At 51.6% G+C, this 26,227-nt stretch overlaps 1 protein-coding gene across 2 annotated transcripts in view; it reads left to right on the plus strand.

Annotated features, from left to right (window-relative positions):
- The first annotated feature begins 2,087 nt into the window (after nucleotides 1-2,087).
- Nucleotides 2,088-26,227, plus strand: part of SEPTIN4 (septin 4) — a 76,059-nt gene continuing 51,919 nt past the window's right edge. The window contains exon 1 of one of the 2 annotated variants that reach the window (XM_037880774.2): nucleotides 2,088-2,333. In XM_037880774.2, the coding sequence (XP_037736702.1) occupies nucleotides 2,331-2,333 (3 nt within the window). In that variant the 5' untranslated portion in view covers nucleotides 2,088-2,330. The remainder of the gene's footprint in view (nucleotides 2,334-26,227) is intronic. The other variant, XM_043531356.1, reaches the window with a different exon arrangement.

Consider the following 26,227-nt stretch of genomic DNA (forward strand, 5'->3'; position numbering starts at 1 on the left):
GACTGAGCTCAGGCTTTCCCAGAATGGCCACTCCAGGAATGGTTCTGCTGGCCCCATCTTGGCAGATATGACACTTGTGCTTTTACCACTTCCCTGGCACAAGAATGTAAAAATGCCCCTTTCCTCAGTGAGTCAGACTGGGAGCAAGTGACAGCTACCATCATTCCTGTCTCTGCTGCCATTTCGTGTCCCACCTGCCATCTGCACATCAGTAACTTGCAGGGGGCAACGCCCAGGAAGGGAATGTCCATGTGCCAAGTCTCCAGTCCCACACCACAGCTCAGAGCCAGAGCACACCAGCCTATGTGGGGCAGCCCCAGAGCTGCCATGGAACTCATGAAATCCTGTGTTCACATAAGCGAGCATTGAAATAACTCAGGACATTTAACCTGGGCAACTCCAAAGCCAAATCTGAAGAGAGATCAGCCACGTAGGGCTCGGAGTCAGCAGCAGAGGGGTAGGCTGTCCTAGAATCCCCGAGCTCTTTCCATGTGAGGACTAATGGGCGAGGTCTGCACAGTCACAGCACTGTCTCTGGGGTGGGACCAGCAGCATAGAAGCACAACGGCAACTGATTCCTAGCCCACCCACCTGCCCTTTATGATGCATGATTTCTTGGCTGCATGCAGCCAGGTCAGCACTGGCCCAGCTGAATCATCCAGCCAGATTTCCATGATACAGGGTCAGGAAAGGTGCGTGAGCCTGCCACCGCTTCTTCCTGAAGCGACCCCAGGCCAGACCAAGAAAACCAGTTGTGCTCATCTCAGCCTGTTCTCCCCATGCCATTCCTGACAGCTACGTGTGCCCCATCCCAGGGCCTGCTCCACCAGATCCTCAGCAATGCTGCTCTGATTCCTAGGCCACAGTGGGCACAGCTGCCACCTCTGGGAATCAGAGGAGAATGCTGAGGGCATCTTGGTCACAGCAGACCAATCTTGTTCCACGGGAGGAATCCCTCCTGAAATCCCAAAGGCTGCAGAGCAGGCGGTTTCCACTGCAGGAGCCTGCCTTAATCACCTTGTGATTTTGTAGCTATCTTAAGTACTTGTATGCCCTCCTGCCCCCCAGCTGAGTGCCAATCTTTGCTATGTATAGCTTCACACACCTCTGGGAGGTAGGTCAGGGCTCTTATCCCCATTGTACAGATGGGAAACTGAGGCACAGAGAGACTAAGTACCTAGCCCAAGGTCACACCGGATGTTTGTGGCAGAGCAGGGAATTGAACCTGGATCTAGTGTGCTAACTACGGGGCCACCCTTCGTCTGCAATACATGCCAGCATCCATGAATGCCTAGGCTAGTGCATTTCCAACAAAGATTTCATCCTCCTGTGTGGACAGGGCCTGAGCTCCTCTTCTCCCAAGCAGGGACTGAATGCCAAGCCCGCTGGTTGGAGGGATCTTTGGGAAAGACGCTGCCTCGGGCTGGGCTCAGTGTAGCACAGACCTTTCTTGTGGTGGGATTGGGACATTCAAGAACCACCAGATGAGACCTGACTCAGCAACCTTTGTCCTGCATCTTCTTGGCTGGTTTTTCTTCCAGGGGACGTTCTCACTGGTTTGCAATGTGCCAGGTACATGTAGGGCTCTGCTAAACAATTGTTAACTGGGAGATTTCCCAAGTGCTCAGGACTGTCTCCCAAATCTCACCTGGACCCTTTTGATGTGTATGGCCACTGTGATGCCCTCCCACACTCCGCCAGGCTCTGCCCCCAGGAACTGCTGGTCCTCTGGAGCAATGCATGGGGACCCCGGGGCTCAGCAGCCAGGAGGCGGGGCTGACAGGCGAGGGGTAACATTCCCAGGTGCCTGGCTGACTTAGGGGCCTAAGGCCAGTTTCAGGAGTGAGCGCAGCACTGGTTCTCAATGGGGTTCAGGCGCCCAAGGGCATAAATCACATGCCAAATGCTCCTAAATCACTCAGGTGCTTTTGAAAAAACCCCGGAGACTCAGAAGAGAGCTGGCTCCTCCTGTGCGGACAGGACAAAGGAGCGGCCCCCACCGCCGCCTGGAGCCCCCGAAACGGGGGCAGAGTCTGGCGTGTCCCCGACCCCCATGGCAGCAGGCCGGGCGCGGCGGAGCGGGCGCGACGATGGGGAGCCGGGAGCCCTCGGAAGGAGGCAGGTAGGGCCGCGCCGCGCGGCTGGCCAGCTCCCCGCCCCCTCAAGGCGAGCCGAGCCGGGCCGGGCCGGGCGGGGCATCCTCCGGCCACGTGACCCGCTGACTGCAGCCCGCCGCGCCAAGGCTCCCCCTGCGCTGCGCTGCGCTGCGCTGCGCTCCCAGCCGGCCGGAGCAGCCTGTGCGCGATCCCCGGAGCCGCCGGAGCTGCGCCATGGTGAGCCCGGCTTCTCGGCCGCCCGGCGGGGCGGGGGCGCGGGGCAGGGCGCTGGGGGTCCCACCTGCAGTCAGACCCCCTCGTGCCCTTGCGGGAGCCAGGCGCTGCGCCCTTGGGTGGGGGATGCGCTGCGGCAGCGGGCTCCATCCAGGCCGGGGAGCGCCGGGCCGCTTGGCCGGGCATGCTCGGAGGGCGGGGAGTGCCGGCTGGGGTCCGCTGGCCAGCGCCAGGCGCTGGGGAGCCGGGCGGGGGCACGGCCAGTGAGCGTGGGACCGCCCGGCGCCGGGCTGGGCTTGCAGAAGTTGGAGGCGAAGCAGAGCAAGGTGCCAAAGTCTCTGCCCTACCCTGGCCCGCGGGCAGCTTCTCAGCTGCCTTGAAAAGGCTCAGGACTCCCGCCGCAGCGGTGTGCAGGTCAGAGCCCCCCGGCTTCCTCCCTCATCCTTCCAGCCCCCTGCGGGGACCTGGGCCGGCGGAAGGGGCAGGGCAGATCAGCACTAGCTCCAAGCAGTGGGCGCTCGAGCTCGGCCCAGCATGGGAGTCTGCCCAGAGAGCAGGGAGAGAGAGGTGCCATGGTACTAGGCGGGACTCACACCCCGAGGTCAGTGCCACGTTTCACACTGACCCCCGCGCCCACCTTGTGATGAGGCTCATGGCACACACGCATCCATCCTCATCCGAAACATCTGGGGGGGGGGGGGGCAGGGCGCATGCCAGAGAAACAGTCACAGGGGTCAGCCCCAGGGGGCAGGACGTGACCCCCCCCCCCCCAATGAACCACAGGAGAGAGAAAGACACAGATGTTTCCTACCACAGTTCCCAGCATATTCCTAACAGGGACCTGGGGATCAAAACACAAGCACAGCAGCCAGTGCTATCAGAAACCATGCCAGCCTGGGGATGGGACCCCAGGAAGAGAGAGGCACACAGAGATCAGTGCAACCTTGCAATCCATCTAGCTTCTCATACTGTGCCCATCACCGTGTTGTCTGGGCACCTACATGTAGCCCTCATCCTGGCATGGGAGCCCTTGAAGGAGAAATACAGATCAAAGCTATAGTTCAAACTATAACCGTTCTCCTGCAGTGCATACCTAACATGCAGAGCAGCGCCCCCTTCCATCCAATCGCACAAGGGACCAGAAAGGGGAAGGAGTACACAGAAAAGCAGTGACAGCCTTCTGGAAGTGCCTTGCCTTTATTAACGTATTGCCCCAGGCATGGAAATCCCTGGAGTTTCCATCATGTAGCATGGCACGGGGATTGGGGCAGCTATAAGGATATATGCAGCTGCTAAAGCTCTTGACTAGCTTCAGGCAAAGGAATATGAGCTGGGGACAGCCTCAAAGGAAATCCCAGTACAGGATCTGCTCTGTAGTTACCAGGGCTGGAAACACATTGTCCCTTTGGGTCATGTGACTCGTGCTCATTAATATTCGGATTGTGACTCAAAGTCACCCAAGCCAGGAACCTGGCAGCAAAAGGTGACCCTGCTTCCTTCAGCCGTGACCGTATGCACCAGCAGGCATTGGGCACCAGGGGAGGTTGAGTTCTGTCAGTTTGTGTCCCTCGTTCTGTCACTGGGAAGTTGTTTACCCATTTCTTGGAAGGGAAGAAGGTCTGTTCTGGGAGATGGGCTCCAAGGTGAAGTTTGTTTCCCGGAGCATTTAGCTACTGCCCCTTCAGCTGCTGTCCCTTTCTCCTCAAAATCTCCTGAGACCAAAGTGACACCGGACTGGGTAGGAGGCAGCTGATCTTCCAGGCCAGGACAAGGCATAGGGCCAGGGACCAATGCAACTTATGCAAGAGTGTATATGGGCCAGGGTAGAGTGCGTTAGAGTGTGGCTGCAATTAGAAAAGTCAGTGCAGAATAGGTCCCATAGGACTGGTGTTTACTATCAAAGACTTTCAGAGCAAATCGATGCAATTTGCAAATCAAAAGTTGGTGTTGCAAGCATCAGCACCGGGCGCTCAGCATGGGAGCCGAGCTGGTGGTTTCTGCTACGCACACTGACACCAAGCAAAAGGTTCTGCCGTGGGAACTTCTCTGACTGTTGGTGGAGGCAGAATTGCATCCAGCTTGTGCTTTCGTAATTCTGTAGTAAAAGTAAAATGAACAGAGCTGGCTTTCCACCTCACGCAGATGTGTACAGCTAGAAGGGGTTACTGTGGTTTACTACAAATGCACTTTAAACATAGAAATCCAGCCCAAATGAGGCCTGTCTGAGAGCAACATGTTTCCCTGGTAAAACATAAGGTAGAGACTAAGGAAACTTGCAGAACAAATAGGCAAAACTGTAAAATTCTAGTAAACGTTTGATGGATATCACAATTTGGAAGGCTGTGGCAGAGTTGGTGGATCCAGGGAGGCAGTTGGAGAGGTTAAGGGGACGGCAGAAAAGTGAAAGCCCCTCTTTCCATTGGCCTTCACCACAGGGAGTGGTGGGTGAAATACCAGCCCTGGCATTACTCCTCACAGGCGGAGGAGGTGAGATGTCAGAGAAAGGAGAATAGGCAGCTCGCAAAATTACACGGCACTCAACAGGGCTTGGTGGCATCATTATTAATAACCATGTATATAGATTCTTCGATTCCCTTCCAAAGCCAGAAGGAACTACTGTGATCATCTAGTCTGACCTCCTGCATAGTGCAGACCAGATTGCTGTCCTGAAATACAGCATTCACTTGCAGAACGTGGAGTTCTGCCCCAAAGGGATTACTGCCCAGGGGCTCTGTCAGAACTACGTCTGGAGCTATCTGACCTACCCTTTAGAAATATGCAACGTAGCATTAGATAACTGCTTGGCTGCCAGGCAGACAGCATTGTAGCCATCTCGACAATGGATCAAAGGTAACATGCAGGATTTAGGGGCCAGTGAGCCATGTTTAAGTACCAGGACAAATAGTGAAGTCACTAAAGAGGATAAAAAGCAGCTAGAGGAATGTGTTGTAATCGGCTTGGCTTCTCTAAGGCTGTGCGTACAGGTTAGAAACCCGTCACACTTTCTGAAAGACTTAAAATCAGATTGGTGAATTGAATTTATAAAATTGTGAGCAAGTTTCTCCCAAGGGGCTACTGAAGGGCAAGTGTGCTCTGAAAAGGGTCTGTGTAAAAAGATGCTTTCTGATGTGAATTCAGAACTGTGTTTCCTTGCTTAGCCCTGCCCAGCCAGCCCAGTGATGGGAGAGGGAGCTGGAGTCTATCCCCATTAACCCTGGAGAGCTGCCCCAGCTAAGTTAGCAGAGCTGGATTCTATTTCTTCTTTTGCATCATCAGCAGAGTTGTTTAGTAAATTCCAGTGAAATACACCTGTAACCCTTCTGCCCGTCAGAGTTGGCAGCAACAAGGGCCGGGTTCAGTATCTAGGGGTTCCACTCCAATAACACAATGCAAAACCGGCTCGAGCCCCCACCCAGTGACCTGGGACACCCCCGCTCGCAAGCACAGAGTCTGAGTGTATCAAAAGCCTTTTAATAACGGAGAAAAGCAATGTGGCATTATGTTAGGGAAACACCACCAACAGGATTCATAACACAACCCATGAGCAAAAACCCACCCCCAGCAAATTGAGCCTTTGGTTCTTGAGTCCAGCAACCCAAAAGTCACGCAAAGTCCCAAAAGTCCAACAACCCAAAAGTCTCTGTTTCTGGTCAGTGCAGCCCCAGAGTTCAAAAGATTATCTTCAGAGTTTTACCTCCCAACCTGGGTGGAGATGGGAGGGGGGGGCAGTTTAAGGGGCACGTTATGTGGTCCGAAGCCAATTGCCCCACGTCTCCGTGGGGCTCTGCTCTGCTCCACCAGCCATCCTGTGAGCCACTCCAGCCGTCTTGCAAACTGCTCCGCTCTACCAGCCGTCCCATGAACTGCTCCAGCCATCCCACAAACTACTCCATAATATAGCTTCAGACCCCACCCCCCTTTAACACAACACTCAATTATTTCAGCTCTTAGTAATTTTAGCTCTTTAGTGATTTCAGCTTGTAGTAGGGGAGCCTCAGTGCTGGTGCACTATTGGCCCAAAGTGAATTCAGCTCAGCAGCCAGTAACTAGACTCCTATTGGAATCAAAATTAGCTATGATAGTCCACAGTGGAGACAGTGCAGTTGGCATGTAGGACCCTCACCAGGAGGCCCATACCACCACACATTAATACCTATCCCCAGCTGCTCTCCCTTCACTAAGTTTTGGAACCCATGACCCTTGCCTAGCGAGTGCTGCTTAGTTGATGGTGAGTCCCTCCATCATAACAAAAGGCCAAGTACAGTTCCACAGTCCTTGATTCACATAATCAGGATAATAACACTTTATTTTTCCTGCCCCAATAACAAAGAAACTGAGGATCCCACAGCAGCCAAAGTGACCATCTAGGCAGGAAGAAAAGGAGTACTCGTGGCACCTTAGAGACTAACCAATTTATTTGAGCATAAGCTTTCGTGAGCAAAAGTTTTCCACAGTATGCATCCGATGAAGTGAGCTGTAGCTCACGAAAGCTTATGCTCAAATAAATTGGTTAGTCTCTAAGGTGCCACAAGTCCTCCTTTTCTTTTTGCGAATACAGACTAACAGGGCTGTTACTCTGAAACCTGTCATCTAGGCAGGGTGGGTGTGCCTATGCAAAGGAGATCAGCCCCTGAAGTTCTTTTCTACAACCCACCACGACTCGCCACCAGATGTCAGGGTAGCGCTCATCCTGACTCTGCTCACACACCTTTGCAGACCCACACTAGATGAGGTAGCACAAGTGTCATTGAGGGCCTGATTTGGTCTTCAGGCCTTATATCGGAGTGCTGATGTGTAAGAAGAAAAGATGCCAGCTTGATTTCCAGAGCTGTTCGAGTATTTGCAGTTAGGAACGTCCATGCTTATAAACTGTGCTCATTCAATCTGGAATTATTGAGAGATGGAAATGCTGTGCGCTGCAGTGCCATGGGAGGGTTGCTGCTCACAGAAGAGCAGCACTTTGAGGAAACGTGATGCCTCAGCGTGGAAGGGGAAGTCCTGCTGTGGCTTAAAAACTGGTTAGGAGAGAGGGAGCCCTGAGCAAACCCAGCCTAGACAGGGCCTGCCACTGAGCTCCTTTCAGGAGTGCTGGTGCTCGGAACGTTTATTGGGGATGGAAAGCAAGGTGGTAACATGACGTTAGTGAGAATTTAAGGCTCAATTGGATCCTGAAAAGGCACAAAGTGACCTGGCAAAGCTAAGGAACTGGTGACCTGATGGTAGATTAGTCGGTGCAGTCGTCGCAAGGTCACAGACCTAGGAATGTGCGATTTCAGTTACTCAGACAGGCTGGACAGTGGTGAATTGGAGTAAAATGTTCTAGGTGTCCATGGGGAGAGTTCAGGGCAGATGTGCTCAGGGGCTAGCTGTTGTCAGGAGGGGGTGTGATGGCAGGTTGTATTAAAAAGGAATAGAGGTTAATGTAGAAAAGATTGGAATGCCATCTGAATTGAGGGTACGTCATTGTGGGGATAGAGTCATCTTATCTCAGAAAAGATGCAGATGAAATTGGAGACCCGGAGAAGAACAATGAACATGGCTGAGTGTGTGTGTTAGGGCAGGGGCTACCAGGCAAGGAGATTAGCAAGCTGAGGGCTATACCATTGGGGAACAGGAAGAGTAAGAGAAATGGGTTAAGTGTGAAATACAATGATTCATACATTCTAAGACCAGAAGGGATCATTGTGATCATCTAGTCTGATCCCTGCATAACACAGGCCAGAGACCTGCCTTGTATTAATTCCTGGTTGAACTAGAGCAGAGCTTTTAGAAAACCAGCCAGTCTTGATTTTAAAATGGCCAGTGATGGAGAATCCACCACAACCCCTGGTAAGTTGTTCCAATGGGTAATTACTCTCAACCATTAAAAACGTACATCTCGTTTCCAGTCTAGCTTCAAATTCCAGCCATTGGATCCCATTAGACCTCTCTCTGCTTAGGCTGAGGAGCTCTCTAGTATCACATTTCCGTTCCCCATGGATGTACTTACAGGCTGCGATCGAGTCACCCCTTAACCTTCCCTTTGTTAAGCTAAACAGTTCATGCTCCTCAAGTCTCTCACTGTAATCATTCTTGTGGCTCGTCTCTGAACCTTCTCCAATTTAACATTCTTTTTGATTTGTGGGAACAAGAACTGGACACAGATTCCAGCAGCAGTCGCACCAGTGCCAAGTACAGAGGTAACATAACCTCTCTACTTCTACTCGAGATTCTCCTGTTTATGCATCCCAGGATCACATTAGCCCTTTTGGCCACAATGCCTCACGGGGGCTGCTGACTGGCATAGTGGAGGCCAGGAATTGCTCCTGTGTGTCCCATCACATAGTATGAGGTAAAGGGAGCCATTAAGATTAAAAGGCGATGGGAGGAAGTGTTTTCAACGTGGCGCGTAACTAACTGGTGAAACGCTGCAACAGGACATTGTTGAGGCAAGTCACTAGTGAGGTCTAATAAAGGCTCAGCCATCCCGTGGAGAAGAATAGTATCTGCAGTGACCCTAACTAAGGGAATGTCTACACTACGAAATTAGGTTGAATTTATAGAAGTCGATTTTTTAGAAGGCAATTTTATATAGTCGATTGTGTGTGTCCCCACACTAATGCACTAAGCGCATTAAGTCGGCGGAGTGTGTCCACAGTACCGTGGCTAACGTCGACTTCCGGAGCATTGCACTGTGGGTAGCTATCCCACAGTTCCTGCAGTCTCCGCCGCCCATTGGAATTCTGGGTTAAGCTCCCAATGCCTGATGGGGCAAAAACATTGTCGCGGGTGGTTTTGGGTACATGTCATCAGTCGCCCCTCCCTCCATGAAAGCAACGGCAGACAATCGTTTCACGCCTTTTTTCCTTGCGGGCGCCATACTGCTTTCAGCAGATGGTGCAGTAGGACTGCTAATCGTCATCCACGGCTTCCGCTGCCATTCTGCTCTGCTGCTTTCCTGGTGGTCTCGCAGGGCTGCTTCCATTGCAACTCTGCTCGGCTGCTCTTGTCTCGCCATACCACGTCAAGCGTGCAGCCCGCTCAGCTGTTGTGTCCTGGCAGCAGATGGTGCAGTAGGTCTGCAAAACTGGTCATCCAACCACTGCTTCCCCTGCAGCCCTGCTCTCCTGCAGATGCCATATCACGGCAAGCATGGAGCCTGCTCAGATCACCGCGGCAGTTATGAGCATTGTAAACACCTCGCGCATTATCCTGCAGTATGTGCAGAACCAGAACCTGCAAAAGCAGGCGAGGAGGCGATGGCAGCACGGTGACGAGAGTGATGAGGACATGGACACAGACTTCTCTGAAAGCACAGGCCCCGGCAATTTGGCCATCCTGGTGGCAACGGGGCAGGCTCATGCCAGAGAATGCTGATTCTTGGCCCGGGAAACAGGCATAGATTGGTGGGACCGCATAGTGTTGCAGGTCTGGGATGATTCCCAGTGGCTGCAAAACTTTCGCATGCGGAAAGGCACTTTCATGGAACTTTGTGACTTGCTTTCCCCTTCCCTGAAGCACAAGAATACCGAGATGAGAGCAGCCCTCACAGTTCACAAGCGAGTGGCAATAGCCCTGTGGAAGCTTGCAAAGCCAGACAGCTACCAGTCAGTCAGGAATCAATTTGGAGCGGGCAAATCTACTGTGGGGACTGCTGTGATCCAAGTAGCTAACACAATCACTGAGCTGCTACTATCAAGGGTAGTGACTCTGGGAAGTGTGCAGGTCATAGTGGATGGCTTTGCTGCAATGGGATTCCCTAACTGTGGTGGGGCGATTGGGCGTCTATCTTGGGACCGGAGCACCAAGGCAGCCAGTACATAAACCGAAAGGAGTACTTTTCAATGGTGCTGCAAGCACCAGGGGATTACAAGGGACGTTTCACCAACATCAACGTGGGATGGACGGGAAAGGTACATGACGCTCGCATCTGCAGGAACTCTGGTCTGTATGAACAGTTGCAGCAAGGGACTAACTTTCCAGACCAGAAAATAACTGTTGGGGATGTTGAAATGCCTATAGTTATCCTTGGGGACCCAGCCTACCCCTTAATGCCATGGCTCATGAAGCCATACACAGGCACCCTGGACAGTAGTCAGGAGCTGTTCAACTGTAGGCTGAGCAAGTGCAGAATGGTGGTAGAATGTGCATTTGGATGTTTAAAAGCGCGCTGGCGCAGTTTACTGACTCGCTTAGACTCAGCAAAACCAATATTCCCATTCAAAGAAAAGGAGTACTTGTGGCACCTTAGAGACTAACAAATTTATTTGAGCATAAGCTTTCACGAGCTACAGCTCACTTCATCGGATGCAATATTCATGCAATATTCCCATTGTTATTACTGTTTGCTGTGTGCTCCACAATATCTGTGACAGTAAGGGGGAGATGTTTATGGCGGGTTGGGAAGTTGAGGCAAATCACCTGGCCACTGATTACGTGCAGCAAGACACCAGGGTGGTTAGAAGAGCATAGCAGGGCGCGCTGCGCATCAGAGAAGCTTTGAAAATCAGTTTCATGGCTGACCAGGCTACGGTGTGACAGTTCTGTTTGTTTCTCCTTGATGAAAACCCACCCTCTTGGTTAACTCTACTTCCCTGTAAGCCAACCACCCACCCCTCCCAACTTCAATCACCGCTTGCAGAGGCAATAAAGTCATTGTTGTTTCAAATTCATGCATTCTTAATGCGTCACACAAATAGGGGGATAACTGCCAAGGTAGCCTGGGAGGGGTGGGGGAAGGGGAAGCCTGGGTTGGGGGGTGGAGGAGGGAAGGACAAGGCCATACTGCACTTCAAAATTATTGAATGCCAGCCTTCTGTTGCTTGGGAAGTCCTCTGGGGTGGAGTGGTTGGGTGCCTGGAGCGCCCCTCCCCTCCCCCCGAGTTCTTGGGCGTCTGGGTGAGGAGGCTATGGAACTTGGGGAGGAGGGCGGTTGGTTACACAGGGGCTGCAGCGGCGGTCTGTGCTCCTGCTGCCTTTCCTGCACCTCAACCATACGCCGGAGCATATCGGTTTGATCCTCCAGTAGCCTCAGCACTGCATCCTGCTTCCTGTCATCACGCTGCCGCCATCTTTCCTCTTGATCCCGCCACCTCTCCTGTTGCTCCAGCCATCTATCCTCTCACGCGTCCCTCCTGTCCTCGCATCATTTTGTGCTTTTCTGCACTCTGCCATAGTTTGCCTCCACGCATTCTGCTGGGCTCTTTCAGTTTGGGTGGACTGCATGAGCGCAGAGAACATTTCATTGCGAGTGTGTTTTTTTCGCCTTCTTATCTGCGCTAGCCTCTGGGACAGAGATGCTAGTCGCAGCGTTGAAACATTTGCAGCTGCGGGAAGAAAAAAAGGGAGATTAAAACTGAAAAAGACACATTGGCCATTTAAAAGGAGGGGCTGATGTTTTCAGGTTAAACTGCAGCACAAACCCAACTAATCCCCCCTCCTCCCACCCAATTCTCTGGGATGATCGCTTCACCCCTCCCCCCACCACGTGGCTAACAGTCGGGATGATTACTTTTCAGCCACAGGCAAACAGCCCATCAGGAACGGCCATCTCTGAATGTCCCCTTAATAAAATTCCCCTATTTTAACCAGGTGACAAGGAATGATATCACTCTCCTGAGGATAACACAGAGAGATAGAGAAGGGATGTTTCTTGAATGCCAGCAAACACCGGGACCACACGCTGCCATGCTTTCTTATGCAATGATTCCCGACTACGTGCTACTGGCCTGCCGCAGTAAAGTGTCCTACCATGGAGGACGCAATAAGGCTGCCCTCCCCAGAAACCTTTTTCATAGATATTAAGGTCAGAAGGGACCATTATGATCATCGAGTCTGACCTTTTGCAAAGGCTTTGGGAGTACCTCCAGGACAGCTTCATTGAGATGTCCCTGGAGGATTTCTGTCCCATCCCCAGACACGTTAAGAGACTTTTCCAGTAGCTGTACTGGCCGCGAATGCATCCCAAGTCTTCAGGGCAAATTAATCATTAAACATGCTTGCTTTTAAACCGTATATTATATTTACAAAGGTACACTCACCAGAGTTGCCTTCTCTGCCTTCAAGGTCCGGGAGCCCAGGCTGGGAGGGTTGGGAGGGTATTGGATCCAGGGTGACAAACAGTTCCTGGCTGTTGGGGAGAATGGTTTCTCCGCTTGCCTGGTGTGCGCTATCTTCAACCTCCCCCTCCTCATCATCTTCCTCATCCCCAAAATCCTCATCCCTGTTGCGTGAGACTCCCCTCTTGCAGGAGTTCGTGTATGGGGGGGGCAGTGGTAGGGGCACCCCCTAGAATTGCATGCAGCTCGTCATAGAAGCAGCATGTCTGGGGCTCTGACCCAGAGTGGCCGTTTGCCTCTTGGGTTTTTTGGTAGGTTTGCCTGAGCTCCTTAAGTTTCACGCGGTATTGCTGCGGGTCCCTGTGATAACCTCTGTCCTTCCTGCCCTTGGAGATTGTTTTAAAATATTTTGGCATTTTGTCTTTTGGAACGGGGTTCTGATAGCACGGATTCGTCTCCCTATACAGCAGTCAGATCCAGTATCTCCCGTTCGGTCCATGCTGGAGCTCTTTTGCTATTCTGGGACTCCATGGTCACCTCTGCTGATGAGCTCGCCACACTGGCCAAACAGGAAATGAAATTCAAAAGTTCGTGGAGCTTTTCCTGTCTACCTGGCCAGTGCATCCGAGTTGAGAGTGCTGTCCAGAGCGATCACAATGGAGCACTGTGGGATAGCTCCCAGAGGCCAATACCGTCGAATTGCGTCCACACTAACCCAAATTCGACCCGGCGATGTTGATTTCAGCGCTAATCCCCTCGTTGGGGAGGAGTACAGAAATCAATTTTAAGAGCCCATTAAGTCGACAAAAATGGCTTCGTTGTGTGGACGGGTGCAGGGTTAAATCGATCTAACGCTGCTAAATTCGACCTAAACGCGTAGTGTAGACCAGGGCTAAGATAAAATGAGAAGGGCTGTCAATACTCATGCCTCAGGACATCGCTGGGAGCAGGAAGTAATATCCTCCCATGCTCTAATATTGCACATGGCAGGGAGCTGGACTTTCCAGTAAATCATTCAGTATCGATCCCTGTCAGGCAAGATACTGGACTAAGGGAGCCTCTCTGTTCTTGTATGCCTCTGTCCCTCCAGGTGTGCCCACCGAATGAGGTCAGAGAGACAACATATGGTGTTTCACACAGGCTTAGCTGGACATTGCAAAAGGACGGGACCCCAACATGCCAGAGACCGAGAGATGGGAAATGATTGAGTCACGGGGCTGGGAGCCCCTATACTCCCAGGAGGTCAGGGCAGCGAGATGCTCTCCCTGCTCATGTTCCTCTGGAACAAATAGCTGTCTTGAGTCATGAAGTAGAGCTGTTTTAGTTCCAGGCAGCAGTGGCTGTCATGCTACTGGATTCACATCTGGATCCCACGTGTGGCTAGGGACACCCTGTCATTCAAACCTCATGCTGAGTGAGATGGGAGGCAGTATGCTGATCCCAAGATGCTGGGGCTGTAATAACAGTAATTAGTGAAAAGAAAAGGAGTACTTGTGGCACCTTAGAGACTAACAAATAAGGTGCCACAAGTCCTCCTTTTCTTTTTGCGAATACAGACTAACATGGCTGCTCCTCTGAAACCAGTAATTAGTGAGCGTGCACTTTTGTTTATGAGGCAGCCCCACCCATGCTCTTTGAAAACAAAATAGAGACAAAATCCAGTTTACCCTAGGGGATGAAATCTGCTGGGATATCTGAGCCTCCGGACCAAGGGCATGGCGGGCAAAGAACTCAACTCTCGTCATCAGCGGCCAGAGACGATAGTGCCAGCTTTTGAACAGGATATGAAACTGAGGCTCTGCCCACTGATGGGCATGAGAAACCTCATGGCACACTTCCCAACAGGAGGGGGTTTCTCTTGCTGTCATGAGAAAATGCCAACCTGGAGGGTTACATACTACCAACCAACGTACCCCTGCCATTTCCTTGGGGTCTTACTTTCCACTGTCTACTCTGACCTGTGGATAGTGGTGCTGTGCACTGTTAAACTGCCGCTGCATTCCACCCCCGAGGTGGCTGCATTTCACTGTTGTACATGATCTGTATGGCGTTTGCATATCAGTTTGCTACATTTGTGTATGTTTGTAAATGGTTTTGGGATGAAAAGAGCTGTGTCCCTTGGTGCTGCTGCTGTTATCGGTGACCGTTGGGAGACATTTCAGACTCTCCCGGAAAGTACCCATCTGAAACAGCCCCAGCTGGACTGGCCAGCAGGGGTAGCTGTCTGCAGCCTGCTCTGCCCCTCCACCTGGCGTGAGCAGCGAAGCCTGCCCAGCGAGAGGCCGGAACTCCTCGGCGTTAGCCAGGGGCTGCCCTGGTGGTAAGAGACTGTGGAGGCAGCTGGTCAGCATTCGCTGCTTTCTCTGGGCACAGTGGGACTGTCGTCTCCATGCCCAGGGGCGCTGTGCCCAGTGACAATGAGCCTTCCCACGGCTGTGCACGTTCTCATTGCTGATGGGTGGCTGGGGCTGCTGGATGAGTGACGAGTGGCTCCTGTCAGCGAGCCTGAGCAGATCTCTGGTGGCTGCCCGTGTGCTGGTGTCATTGCTGTCTCCTGAAAGGTCTGGCTCTGCAGGGAACCGGAGTACATTTCAGGGTGGCTCTTGCTCCCAGTCTCTTGCTTCCAGCTGCTTGGTCTGCTGCAGGCCTGAACCCTGGCAGGGGAGACCCAAGGGCTGGGGATGTGGGGGTTAGTTCTGCTCTGGGAATGGAGCGAGCTCAGGACCTGAGATGGCAGGCGCTTCTGTTATCACCACAAACAGCTGCTGCAGGCTGGCTGGGACCATGGCTCTGTCCGCTCCCCCGTCCCCCCTTGCTGTGCTGATGGGGCTCATAAAGGCAGCATGGTCTTGAAGTCAGATCACCGGACTGGGAGTCAGGACATTGTGCTCCTCCTAGACCCATCTCTGCCACTGATTCCCTGGAGACCTTGGGCGAGTCACTGCCCCTCTTTGTACCTCAGTTTCTCCATTTGTGAAATGAGGATCGTGATCCTGTCCCAGAGTGCGGGAGAGGGCTTAGCAGGTGAATGTCTGTAAGGTATTGTCAGCTCCCTGCGTGGAGGGATTGCGGAAGTGCTCAGCGTCATGATTTGATTGCTTTTCCTGTGTAAGATGGAGTGCTCCACTCCGCACCCTGCCACCCCAAACCAGGGTGAGACCCTGGCTGTCAGCTCAGCTTTCCTCAGGTGCCCTGTCCGCCCAGCATGGACACTGAAGACGCCATCACCCTGTTCTTTAGAGCAAAGGGTGATCTGGCCCTCTAGGCCAGCTTGCCCCTACTGTTGTGCTTTGTGCTCTCCATCCTCCACCCCAGAAGTGGCTGCCTTTCAGTGGTGCTGGATGTAGAGAGAGCTTACAGGCCTGCCTTTGCTTGTGGGTGAGGGACTGTAAGCGTGTGTTCCTGAGGGTGTGCCAGCTCTGGGAGGGCATGGGGCTGTGTGGACATAAGACTATTTCGGAGAAGGAGAAAGCTGTTGCACCAGGCCTCTCCATCCTTTCCAGAAACAGAATCCGTCTAACTCCCCATGACTCTGCCTCAGTCATTTTCCCAAGTAACTTGCTGCACATGGCTAGGGGGCCATGTTCGTCCCAGCTGTCATGCCAGTGGTGCATGACTGATCTCTCCCTAGGGATGAGTTGTTTGCCTGAAGGGGTTTGTATGTCCCCTGGTGTGACGTTACTGACATAATCTGGGACCGTACAGATCATTGTTGCAACCAAAGTCCTGTAGTGGCACCAAATCTAATATAAAAGGGGTCAAATGAGGTGTCTAAGACAAGGTTATGGTTTGCTGGTTATGATTATGCTGTCTATATGTGTGTATCATTTTTGTAGTTGAAGTTATGAATATTGGTTCTGTACCGTTTGTGGTTCAAACTTGTGCTGTGCTTCTGGGTGACATCCCAGACAAGTTGGTGTCAGCTCTGCCTAGCCTGCTGGATGGCCCATTAAGGACCATCAGCTGTACAATTGACCCACTGAGAGAAGGCAGACACGCCTTGGGACTCAGCAAGGTGTGCAGGGACCTGCCTATGGACAGAACTCTGAGGTTTTTCCAGGCCATGTGGTGGGCAGCTTGTCTTTGGGACAAAGAAAGACAGACCACACGGCAAGAGACTGTATAAAGCTGCTGCAGCTCGTCCATCTTGTCTTCAATCCTGCTTCTTACCTCTGGAGGGACTTCGCTACACTGAAGCTTTGAACCAAGGACTGAAAGACCCATCCCAGCTGGGGATGTTCTCCAGAGACTTGATTTGAACCTGCAGTTTATTCGATCACTGCTGCAAGCTTGAACCAAGAACTTGGCCATTACTGGATGTCATTGATTCCATTTAACCCATTCTAGCTCTCATCTCTATCTTTTTCCTTTTATGAATAAACCTTTAGATTTTAGATTCTAAAGGATTGGCAACAGCGTGATTTATGGGCAAGATCTGATTTGTATATTGACCTGGGTCTGGGGCTTGGTCCTTTGGGATCGAGGGAACCTTTTTTCTTTTACTGGGGTATTGGTTTTCATAACCATTTGTCCCCATAACGAGTGGCACTGGTGGTGATATTGGTAAACTGGAGTGTCTAAGGGAATTGCTTGTGTGACTTGTGGTTAGCCAGTGGGGTAAAACCAAAGTCTTCTCTGTTTGGCTGGTTTGGTTTGCCTTGGTGTGCATAGAAACCCCAGCCTGGGGCTGTAACTGCCCTGCTTTAAGCAATTTGTCCAGAATTGGCCCACTCAGTTGGATCCCGCCAGAACCAGCATCATTACAGTGGCGTAGTCGTGCTTGGATCCACAGAACCAGGTCAATTAAACTTTGGGTCAGAACCCCACGCTATCCAAATTTGAATTTTAGTATTGAGAGTTGGGTTGGTTAAAGAGCAGTTGCAATGGGTGAGCAAAGAGCATATGAGGCCTTGGCAAAAAAGCCCTGGAAGATCTGTGCTCAGAAAAGGGAATAAGCTTTAGAAAGAAAGCTACAAATCAAGAACTGAGAAATCTGTTAGTGGTCAGGAGGCAGGAGCACAGCCCTTAGCTGAGGCTACAGAAGCTGCAGAAAAAATTAGAGTGCAAAAGGCAACAAATAAACTGCAACTTGAGCATGAACGGAATCTAGCAGATCTTCAATTGGTGGAAAAGCAAAAGAATGCTGAGTTCGAAAGAGAAGCTGCTGAGAGAGAGAAAGAGGTGGCAGAGAGAGAAGAAAAAGCTCCTAAGGGGCGTCTGAAGCTGCTGGTGGCTGAGGAGAAAGCTTGACAGGGGCAACAGGAGACTCATGAGATGGAACAGGAGACGGCCAGACTTCAGCTCCAAGTCACGGAAGAGCGGAGAAAGTCATCACCACCTGGTACTCCACTTCTCCACCGCCACGAGAAGAACTGGGAGAGGATGTGTCCCATTTACAACGATACTGAGGACATAGAGGAGTTTTTGTCTACTTCTGAATGCCTCTGCAATCTGTACCGGATCCCCGATGATCAGCGAATGCCTGTCCTTCTGACCAGGCTGACGGGGAAAGCCAGGGAGGTATTTAATGAATTGGGGGAACAAGAAGCCTTGGATTATGAGCGGTTTAAAGATTCTGTGTTGAGGCGGTTCAAGGTTACTCCTGATTCTTACAGGGTTAAGTTTAGAAAATTTAAAATGTCTAATGATTGTACTTTTGTAGAATGTGCTCATAAGCTGATGGGTTTTGTTAAAAAGTGGGTTGTGGGAGCAAAGACGCATGGCAGTTTTGAAAAACTGCTGGAGTTAATAACTTAGGAACAGTTCTTAGACATCATGCCTGACCATGTGAGAGCAGCTGTGTGTGATAGGGACTGAGTCAGTCCTACGGGCTGCAGAGATTGCAGATGCCCATACCCAAAACAGGGCTCAGGAAGGGTATAAACCCCAGGGGGAAATTAATCACTGTTCTCCCCAGTTCAAGAGGAGGGAAGGATTTAAAAGTAAACCTGGCCCTGACTCTTATAAAGGAGCTCATGGGGGCCCAGAGGGTAGGAACTCTCACCACAAGAATAAACAGGTTGAATGCTATCACTGTGGTGTGCTGGGCAACATGAGACCAGATTGCCGAACCCTGAAGGGCAGCCCAAAACCAGCAACCCCAAATGCCATGGCAAATGCTAATCCTGTTATTATAAACTCACAGGCAAGCCACACAGAGCTCAGCACTGGTGCCCTGTGTGCAAATGCTGTTTCTGTGGTCTCTGAAGAATTTGACCTTAAAACTCATATTAAAGCTAAATATGGGAAAAATAATGCAGAGTTTATTAGCAGAGCAGAAGTGAATGGAGTAAGGTGTATGGCATGGAGGGACCCCGCAGCAGATATTACTTTGGTTAAAGCAAGTCTTGTCAGGGAGGAAGATTATTGGCGAGATGAAAATGTAACTGTGGTAGCCCTATCTGAGTATTTTCTCAGGGTGCCTTTGGCTAAAATCCACCGTAAATGGAAGGGATTTGAGGGCACCATGGTTGTGGGAGTGAAGAACACAGTCCCTAAGGATCTTATGATTGGAAATGATATTAAAGCTACGTTCAGTCAAGTTAACACAAACCAGGCACAGGAGAGGATGAATCCCAAAGTTGTGTCTGTGGAGGGTTTTTCCCAAAAATTTATGTTTGGAAAGTAGCTGTTTGTCTGTGAATGACTGTCTGTCTAATGTCTCAGAGGTGACTCTGGAATTAGATCAAGCACAGAAAGAACTCATTGGTCAGGACAATGTTTCTCAGGAGCAGATTAAAGTGGATGGTCAGTTTGAAGCCCTAACTGAGAAAGGAAAGGGTAGATTTTTTGATGGATGATGGATTGTTGGCTAGTGCAGCTTATAAAAGTGAACCTGGAAAAGGTAACTGATTTGCTGGAGGTAGCTCAGGGTAGTGAGAAGAGGAGCAGTTCATCTGTGGGGAGTGGCAATGTGCCTGGGAAGGAGATTTGGGATGAGCCTAGGCAGCCTTGTGAGCTGATGGCTGTGTCTAGTCAGCAGGGTGCGAAGGCGAGGAGAGTGGAAGATGAGTGTCCCTGGACCTTACCTGTTAGCTGGGTGGAGAAGTGGGACAGTGAAGGAAATGTGCCTGTGTCTGTCAGGGGTATTGACTTGCCTGTGGAGGGAGCTACCCTGATCTCCAAGCAGTTGTCTGTGAACAGCCTTGTGTGCTGGGACAAGGGGAAAGAGATCCCAAGCTGTGTGTCTGGGAAAGGAGAAAGGGTCTCCCGCTCTTCTTTGTCTGTGGAGCAGACAGAAGGGGCCTTTCAGCCTGTGATGGTTGAGAATAGTGCAGTTGGCTCAGAGAGGTGATTCTGGATGTAAGGGAGACCCAGAATGATTCCGTTGTTGTTCAGGGACGTGTTCCTCTAGAGCAAGCCCTAGGTGAAGAGGGTAAAGGCAGAATTTCTGTGAGGGTTGAATTGCTGCTTAGAAAAGCTTCTAGGGAAAGGAATCCTCATGGAGTCTTTGCAAGTAGTTTACTGCAACTGAAGGGTGTGAAAATGATTTAACCAAGAAAAAAGAAAAGGAGGACTTGTGGCACCTTAGAGACTAACAAATTTATTTGAGCATAAGCTGTAGCTCATGAAAGCTTATGCTCAAATAAATTTGTTAATCTCTAAGGTGCCACAAGTCCTCCTTTTCTTTTTGCGAATACAGACTAACACGGCTGCTACTCTGAAACTTAACCAAGAAAGTTTCAGTTCCTAACAGCCAGAAATTTTCTGTGGTGAATGGATCCACTGACTTTCCTTTTGAAAGATCCAGTGTGGATAGCTTTGAGAAGGTCTCAGATGGAGTGAAAGCTGTTAAGGAAGTTGAAGAGTTGTTGAGAGAGGAATGTCTCCATCCTGATTCTGTGAGTGACCAGTCTGTGTCTCAGGTTCAGAGGGAAGACTGGATAGCTGAGTCTGCAGAGCAGAACAGCTGGGCAGTTAATCTCTCGAGAATGCAGGGGATGGCAGGTCTACTCTCATCTCTAGACGCTTTGGATATGACTTGTAGTCTCTCAGTGAACTTAACATCTGATTCCATGTGGAAGCAGAGGTTGGTAAGGGAAGGACAGCAGAACTTTGAGTCTGGCTTGTTAGTGAAAATGGATGGTTTCTCTTTCAGACAGAGTCCAGCCTTGGAATTGGTAGCAGCGAAGGATCTGAAAACTGGTGAACTGGCTCCTGTCTGTTTGAATGCAAATTACTTGGCTGGCAGGGATAAGAAGCTAATAGCTGTTAGCCCAGAGAGCACACCCAATCAGCCAGTGAATTCTGTTACGCAAGAGAAATCAGGGTTTGATCCTTCAGGACAAGGAGGAAAAAGAGACCTTAATTTTGCAAAGGGAAGCCACAGGCTAACCCTAAAAGGCCCAAACCCCAATAGTATTGAGCCAAAGGTGTGGAATAACAAACGTGAATGTAGATGGACACTTGCAATGAATTTGTTGTTATTGCTCATGGTAATTTTGGTAACTAATATGTTGCTATTACCAAAAACTGTAAAAATGTTCAATATGCCTAATCTTTTGGAAAATCCCTTGAACGTGGTAAAAGGAATACATGAGAACACACTTTGTGTTAAAAGTCCTTGTTATACTGATGGTTCACAGTTAAGGGCTGTAAACAGTATTGGAGCTTTTGAAAAGACATTCCAAACCTGATATGCTGTATGAAAAGGGAAACTGAGGCACACTACCATATTGCTTTCATGGCTAAATGCCAAGATTCCTGTACTGTAAACTACAGTAATATCTACATTAAGTTGATGTTAATTAGGTTCCAAACATTTGCCAGAGCTTGTATGGATGCTATGCATCCAATGAAGTGAGCTGTAGCTCACGAAAGCTCATGCTCAAATAAACTGGTTAGTCTCTAAGGTGCCACAAGTACTCCTTTTCTTTGTATGGATAAAGTAGTTATGTTCTTTAGCTCTTGGCAAGATGACATGAGACATACAGGAACCATACTGCAAAAGCAGATCCAATCCACTATTGTTCTAACCAAGTTTTACCTTGAGTTTGTAAAGAGATTCAATCATGTTATTGAACATGACTTTGATAAACCATTTCTGGTTTGATAAACCATTTCTTGTACAACTTCTAACCCAATACTAGTTGTAGTAAGACAGAACCAAGGATGGGGAGCTCTTGGGATGCAGTCAGTGATGTTTGTGTCATCCCTTCCTGCATCAATTTTGCGTTGAGGGTATGATGTTATTGACATAATCTGGGACTGTATAGATCATTGTTGCAACCAAAGTCCTGTAGTGACACCAAATCTTATATAAAAGGGGTCAAATGAGGTGTCTAAGACCAGGTTATGGTTTGCTGGTTATGATTATGCTGTCTATATGTGTGTATCATTTTTGTAGTTGAAGTTATGAATATTGGCTCTTTTCTGTCTGTATTTCAAACCTGTGCTCTGCTTCTGGGTGACACCCCAGACAAGTTGGTGTCAGCTCTGCCTAGCCTGCTGGATGGCCCATTAAGGACCATCAGCTATACAATTGACCCACTGAGAGAAGGCAGACACGCCTTGGGACTCAGCAAGGTGTGCAGGGACCTGCCTATGGACAGAACTCTGAGGGTTTTCCAGGCCATGTGCTGGGCAGCTCGTCCTTGGGACAAAGAAAGAGACCACATGGCAAGAGACTATAAAAAGCTGCTGCAGCTCGTCCATCTTGTCTTCAATCCTGCTTCCTACCTCTGGAGGGACTTTGCTACCCTGAAGCTTTGAACCAAGGACTGAAAGACCCATCCCAGCTGGGGATGTTCTCCAGAGACTTGATTTGAACCTGCAGTTTATTCCATCTCTGCTAAAAGCCTGAACCAAGAACTTGGCCATTACCGGATGTCGTTGATTCCATTTAACCCATTCTAGCTCTCATCTCTATCTTTTTCCTTTTATGAATAAACCTTTAGATTTTAGATTCTAAAGGATTGGCAACAGCGTGATTTATGGGCAAGATCTGATTTGTGTATTGACCTGGGTCTGGGGCTTGGTCCTTTGGGATCGAGAGAACCTTTTTTCTTTTACTGGGGTATTGGTTTTCATAACCATTTGTCCCCATAACGAGTGGCACTGGTGGTGATATTGGTAAACTGGAGCGTCTAAGGGAATTGCTTGTGTGACTTGTGGTTAGCCAGTGGGGTAAAACCAAAGACTTCTCTGTTTGGCTGGTTTGGTTTGCCTTGGTGTGCATAGAAACCTCAGCCTGGGGCTGTAACTGCCCTGCTTTAAGCAATTTGTCCTGAATTGACACTCTCAGTTGGATCCCGCCAGAACCAGCATCGTTACACCTGGTTTCCTCATAGAGTGAACCATTTCCCTCCACCCCCTGCTGTCACCGCAGAGTCCCTTCTTTTTTCCTGACTGGAGCCCCCATAACTCAGACACTCCGGGAAAAGCTGCGGTAACTCACACTGGGTAAAGTCCTCATGAAGACAAGACAGTGGTCACGTCTTAGCAGAGTGCGGTGAACTGTGTGCGTACTGCCTTCTCCTCACTAGGATCGCCCCACAGGCCAACCAGTGGGTGGGAAGAACTCCCATTCCTTTCCTAGTGTGGACACATCGACAGAGCTGAGTTATCTGCATCTCTGCTGCCCTTGGAGTCCATCATGTCATCTGGTGGGATGCTGACTCTGTTCACACTGGGCAATGCCACTGATTCCCACTGCTCTTTCTGGGCCCTGAATGTTATAAGAACATAAGAACGGCCACACCGGATCAGACCAAAGGTCCATCCAGCCCAGTATCCTGTCCTCTGACAGTGGCCAATGCCAGGTGCCCCAGAGGGAATGAACGGAACAGGGAATCATCAAGTGATCCATCCCCTGTCGCCCATGCCCAGCTTCTGGCAAACAGAGGCTAGGGACACCATCCCCACCATGGCCCCCAAGTCCCCTCTGCAACACCAGGCTCAGCCCTTTGGCTTTTGTATGCTGCCCATGGGCCTTAGAGCCAGGCTCTCACTGGCAGCAAGTAAATGGTTATAGAGCCTCTCCGCAGGCCCCAAACCCTACTCTCCGAGAAGGTCTTACAGTCCCCATTGAGTCCCAAGGGCTCCCCACTGCATTCTCTGCCAGCTTACCAGCCGGATCCTTTGGAGCCTGGTTGCATTTTCATCACTATTTTCTGTCTCCAGTTTGAGAGTCCTGTAAAACCAGCCTGATTCTCCTCTCACTCCCACTGCTGTCAATCAGAGCTAACTCAGCCCAAGTCCATGGCTGCCCTGCATTTTGCATAAAGCAGCCAGAAAGCCACCCTAACTGCCCCCTCAGGAATCCCCTGGGATGGTACTGTGGTGGGGCTCCTACGCCGCCACCTCCCTTCCACCTGCATAAGGAGTGTAGCCACTGATTGGGGGGGGGGCGCTCATTTATCTGTGTGTCTCTTGAGTGAGCTGGGCTCAGCTTTGCAGAGCTGCTGACTGCCAGCTGCAGTTGCCATCAGCGGGAGCTGGGAGTACTCAGTATCTCTCAGCACACTCTGGAGGGACAGGTCCCGAGTGCGAATCCCGGCTCTGTCACTGGTTCCCTGCATGGGGCCACTCACTTTGTCTCTTCCCCATCTGTGAATTGGGATGATGCTGGGCTCTCCTCACCCAGTGACGCACTCGATACTCTGGGGCTGAGCAAGCGCCCGTGGGAGAGCCCACAGGGAAACAGGGCAGACTCCGGGTTGGGTGCTGGTACCGCCAAGGCCACGCCCTGAATGACGAGGGTAGAGAATCGTACGCTGCCCCTTCGTCTGTCCTGGCGCAGAGGGAGGCAGGAACCTATGGGAAGAATCGAGCATGGGCGTGCAACAAAGGCTGTCTCAGAGCACAGACACACAAGGAGGCCGAATTAGGGTCACCCAGGAAACCGTAATTCTGGTGTTTCCTAACTTCCCTGGGCATGACACTGCTACCTGAATAATGATCTGTGAAGGCAGCAGGTTCGTGTGTAAGCCTGGTTGCAGCTCCCAGCAACAGGGCCCGGGAGCCCCTCAGCCAGCCCTTTCAGCAGGGGGGCTTCACCTTTGGCTCCTGCTCCCCAGCCAGTTTTCTGGTTTGCCTCCTGGGCTTTGACTCTTCAGCCATTAATCTTTGCGCAGCCTGGTTAAGCGCTCTGCACATTCCAGCCCAGGACTCCACGGACTCTGCCAGATTGTTCTCGCCCAGCGGCCTCGGGTCAGGTCAGCACCATCCGCTGCTGCTTCTCCAGCCTTCCCGCAGGGCTGCCCCTCACCCCGCCAGCTGCTGCCAGGAGTGCCGCCCCGCAGCCTGGGCTGGGGGTGGGGCTGTCTGTCCTGCTCTGTCCTGAGCCAGTGGTGGGGCTAGCTGTCCTGGCCTCCCCATCTTGAACTGGGGATAAGGATATCTTCTTGCCTCTGTCCCTGGCTCTGTTCAGAACCCCTCTCCTCCCCCCCGCCCCCGGCAGTGTCTGTGGCTCCCTGGAACGGCTGGGTGGCTCTGGACGTGCGTTACTCTTTGGCAAGTTGCCCCGTCAGCTCCTGCCTTCCTGCCAGCGAGCTGGGCAGCATGTGGCTGAGCCACGGTGGCCGCGATGGGAGCCACAGGCCAGCTGCCCTCCCCGTGCGCCAGCGACTGCCATGGCGGAGCCCTGCGCAGGCATCTCCAGCATGCGCACCTCTGGAGTGGCAGCTGCCTGAGCTCTGCTGCGTAGCCACCGGGCTCAGCTTCTCTGGGAGGGCGGAGCTCTGCCAGGGCCATCCCCAGCCCTTCTTAATGAGCCCCAGCAGCACCGCGTCCCCATTTGCATCCTCTTTCGCCCTTGGACGGACATCCCCAGGGTCAGACATGGCCTCCAGCGCCCAGCCGAAGAGCGAGTTGCAGGTAGAGAGTATCCAGCCACGTCCTCCTGGGCCCCTGCTGCGTGTGTGTGTGTGTGGGGGGGTCATGTGTGTGGCTCAGGCTGCCCTAAATGCTGTCCTGGGGGCTGACCCCACAGTGCCTCTCCGGGAAGCCAGCCGGGGCCCTCTGTCCAGGGCGTTCACTATGCTGTGCAGAGAGACGCTTCTCCCTGCATTCTCTCCCCACTCCCATCTCAAGGGGCTTGGTCCTGTTCCTCTCTCATGCTGCACCCTCCCAGCTCTCCTCCCTTTCTCTTCTAGCCTGCACCCACTCAGGAAGGGTCTGCCCCCTCGGCACAGCCTGCTGGGACCTACTGTGTCTGTCTGCGGGGTTTACTTTGTGGACTCGTTCCCGTGGCCAGCTGGGAACCCAGCCAGGGAAGCCCTAGCAGGGGTTAGAGCTGCTGAGTGTGACCATTGAGGGTACATCTACACTATAGTAACCCCCTGGCAGTGAGTCTCAGAGCCTGGTTAGCTGACTCAGGCTTGGGCTGGGAGGCTCACAATAGCCACGGGGACATTTGGGCTTGGGCTGGACCCTCCGCTCCTGCCCCCGATGGAGTCTCAGAGCCCAGGCTCCAGCCCATGCTCAAACATCTACCCACCAGTTTTCTAGCTCTGCAGCCCCAGCATGAGTCAGCTGACCCAGGCCAGTGGCGGCTGGGCCGTGGGTCTTCTATTGCCGTGCAGACGTCCGGAGAGACCAGCCCAGCTAGCACCCAGACGGGCTCGTGGTGAGCTGCACCAGCCTGGCACAGACTGGCCAGCTGGCCAGGGCTGCTCGCTCACCCTTCCAGGACAGCATCATTTCAGGAGATGGCTGGGGCCTGGCCTGAGCCTGCAGCATGGTAGCAGCCTTTCCAGGAGCACCTGCTCGCCCGGCCATGGGACAGACAGAGCTGCAGCACCGAGCAGTGTGCTGCAAAACGCTGTTGTGTTGCATGGTGACCTCTGCAAGGGTGGAGAGGGAGCGAGGCCCTGAGGGCAGCCGGGCGGGGGGAGGGAATGCTGCAGTTCCACAAACATA

Source organism: Chelonia mydas, chromosome 17 (genome assembly GCF_015237465.2).
Source record: "Chelonia mydas isolate rCheMyd1 chromosome 17, rCheMyd1.pri.v2, whole genome shotgun sequence".
Classification (NCBI taxonomy): Eukaryota; Metazoa; Chordata; order Testudines; family Cheloniidae; genus Chelonia; species Chelonia mydas.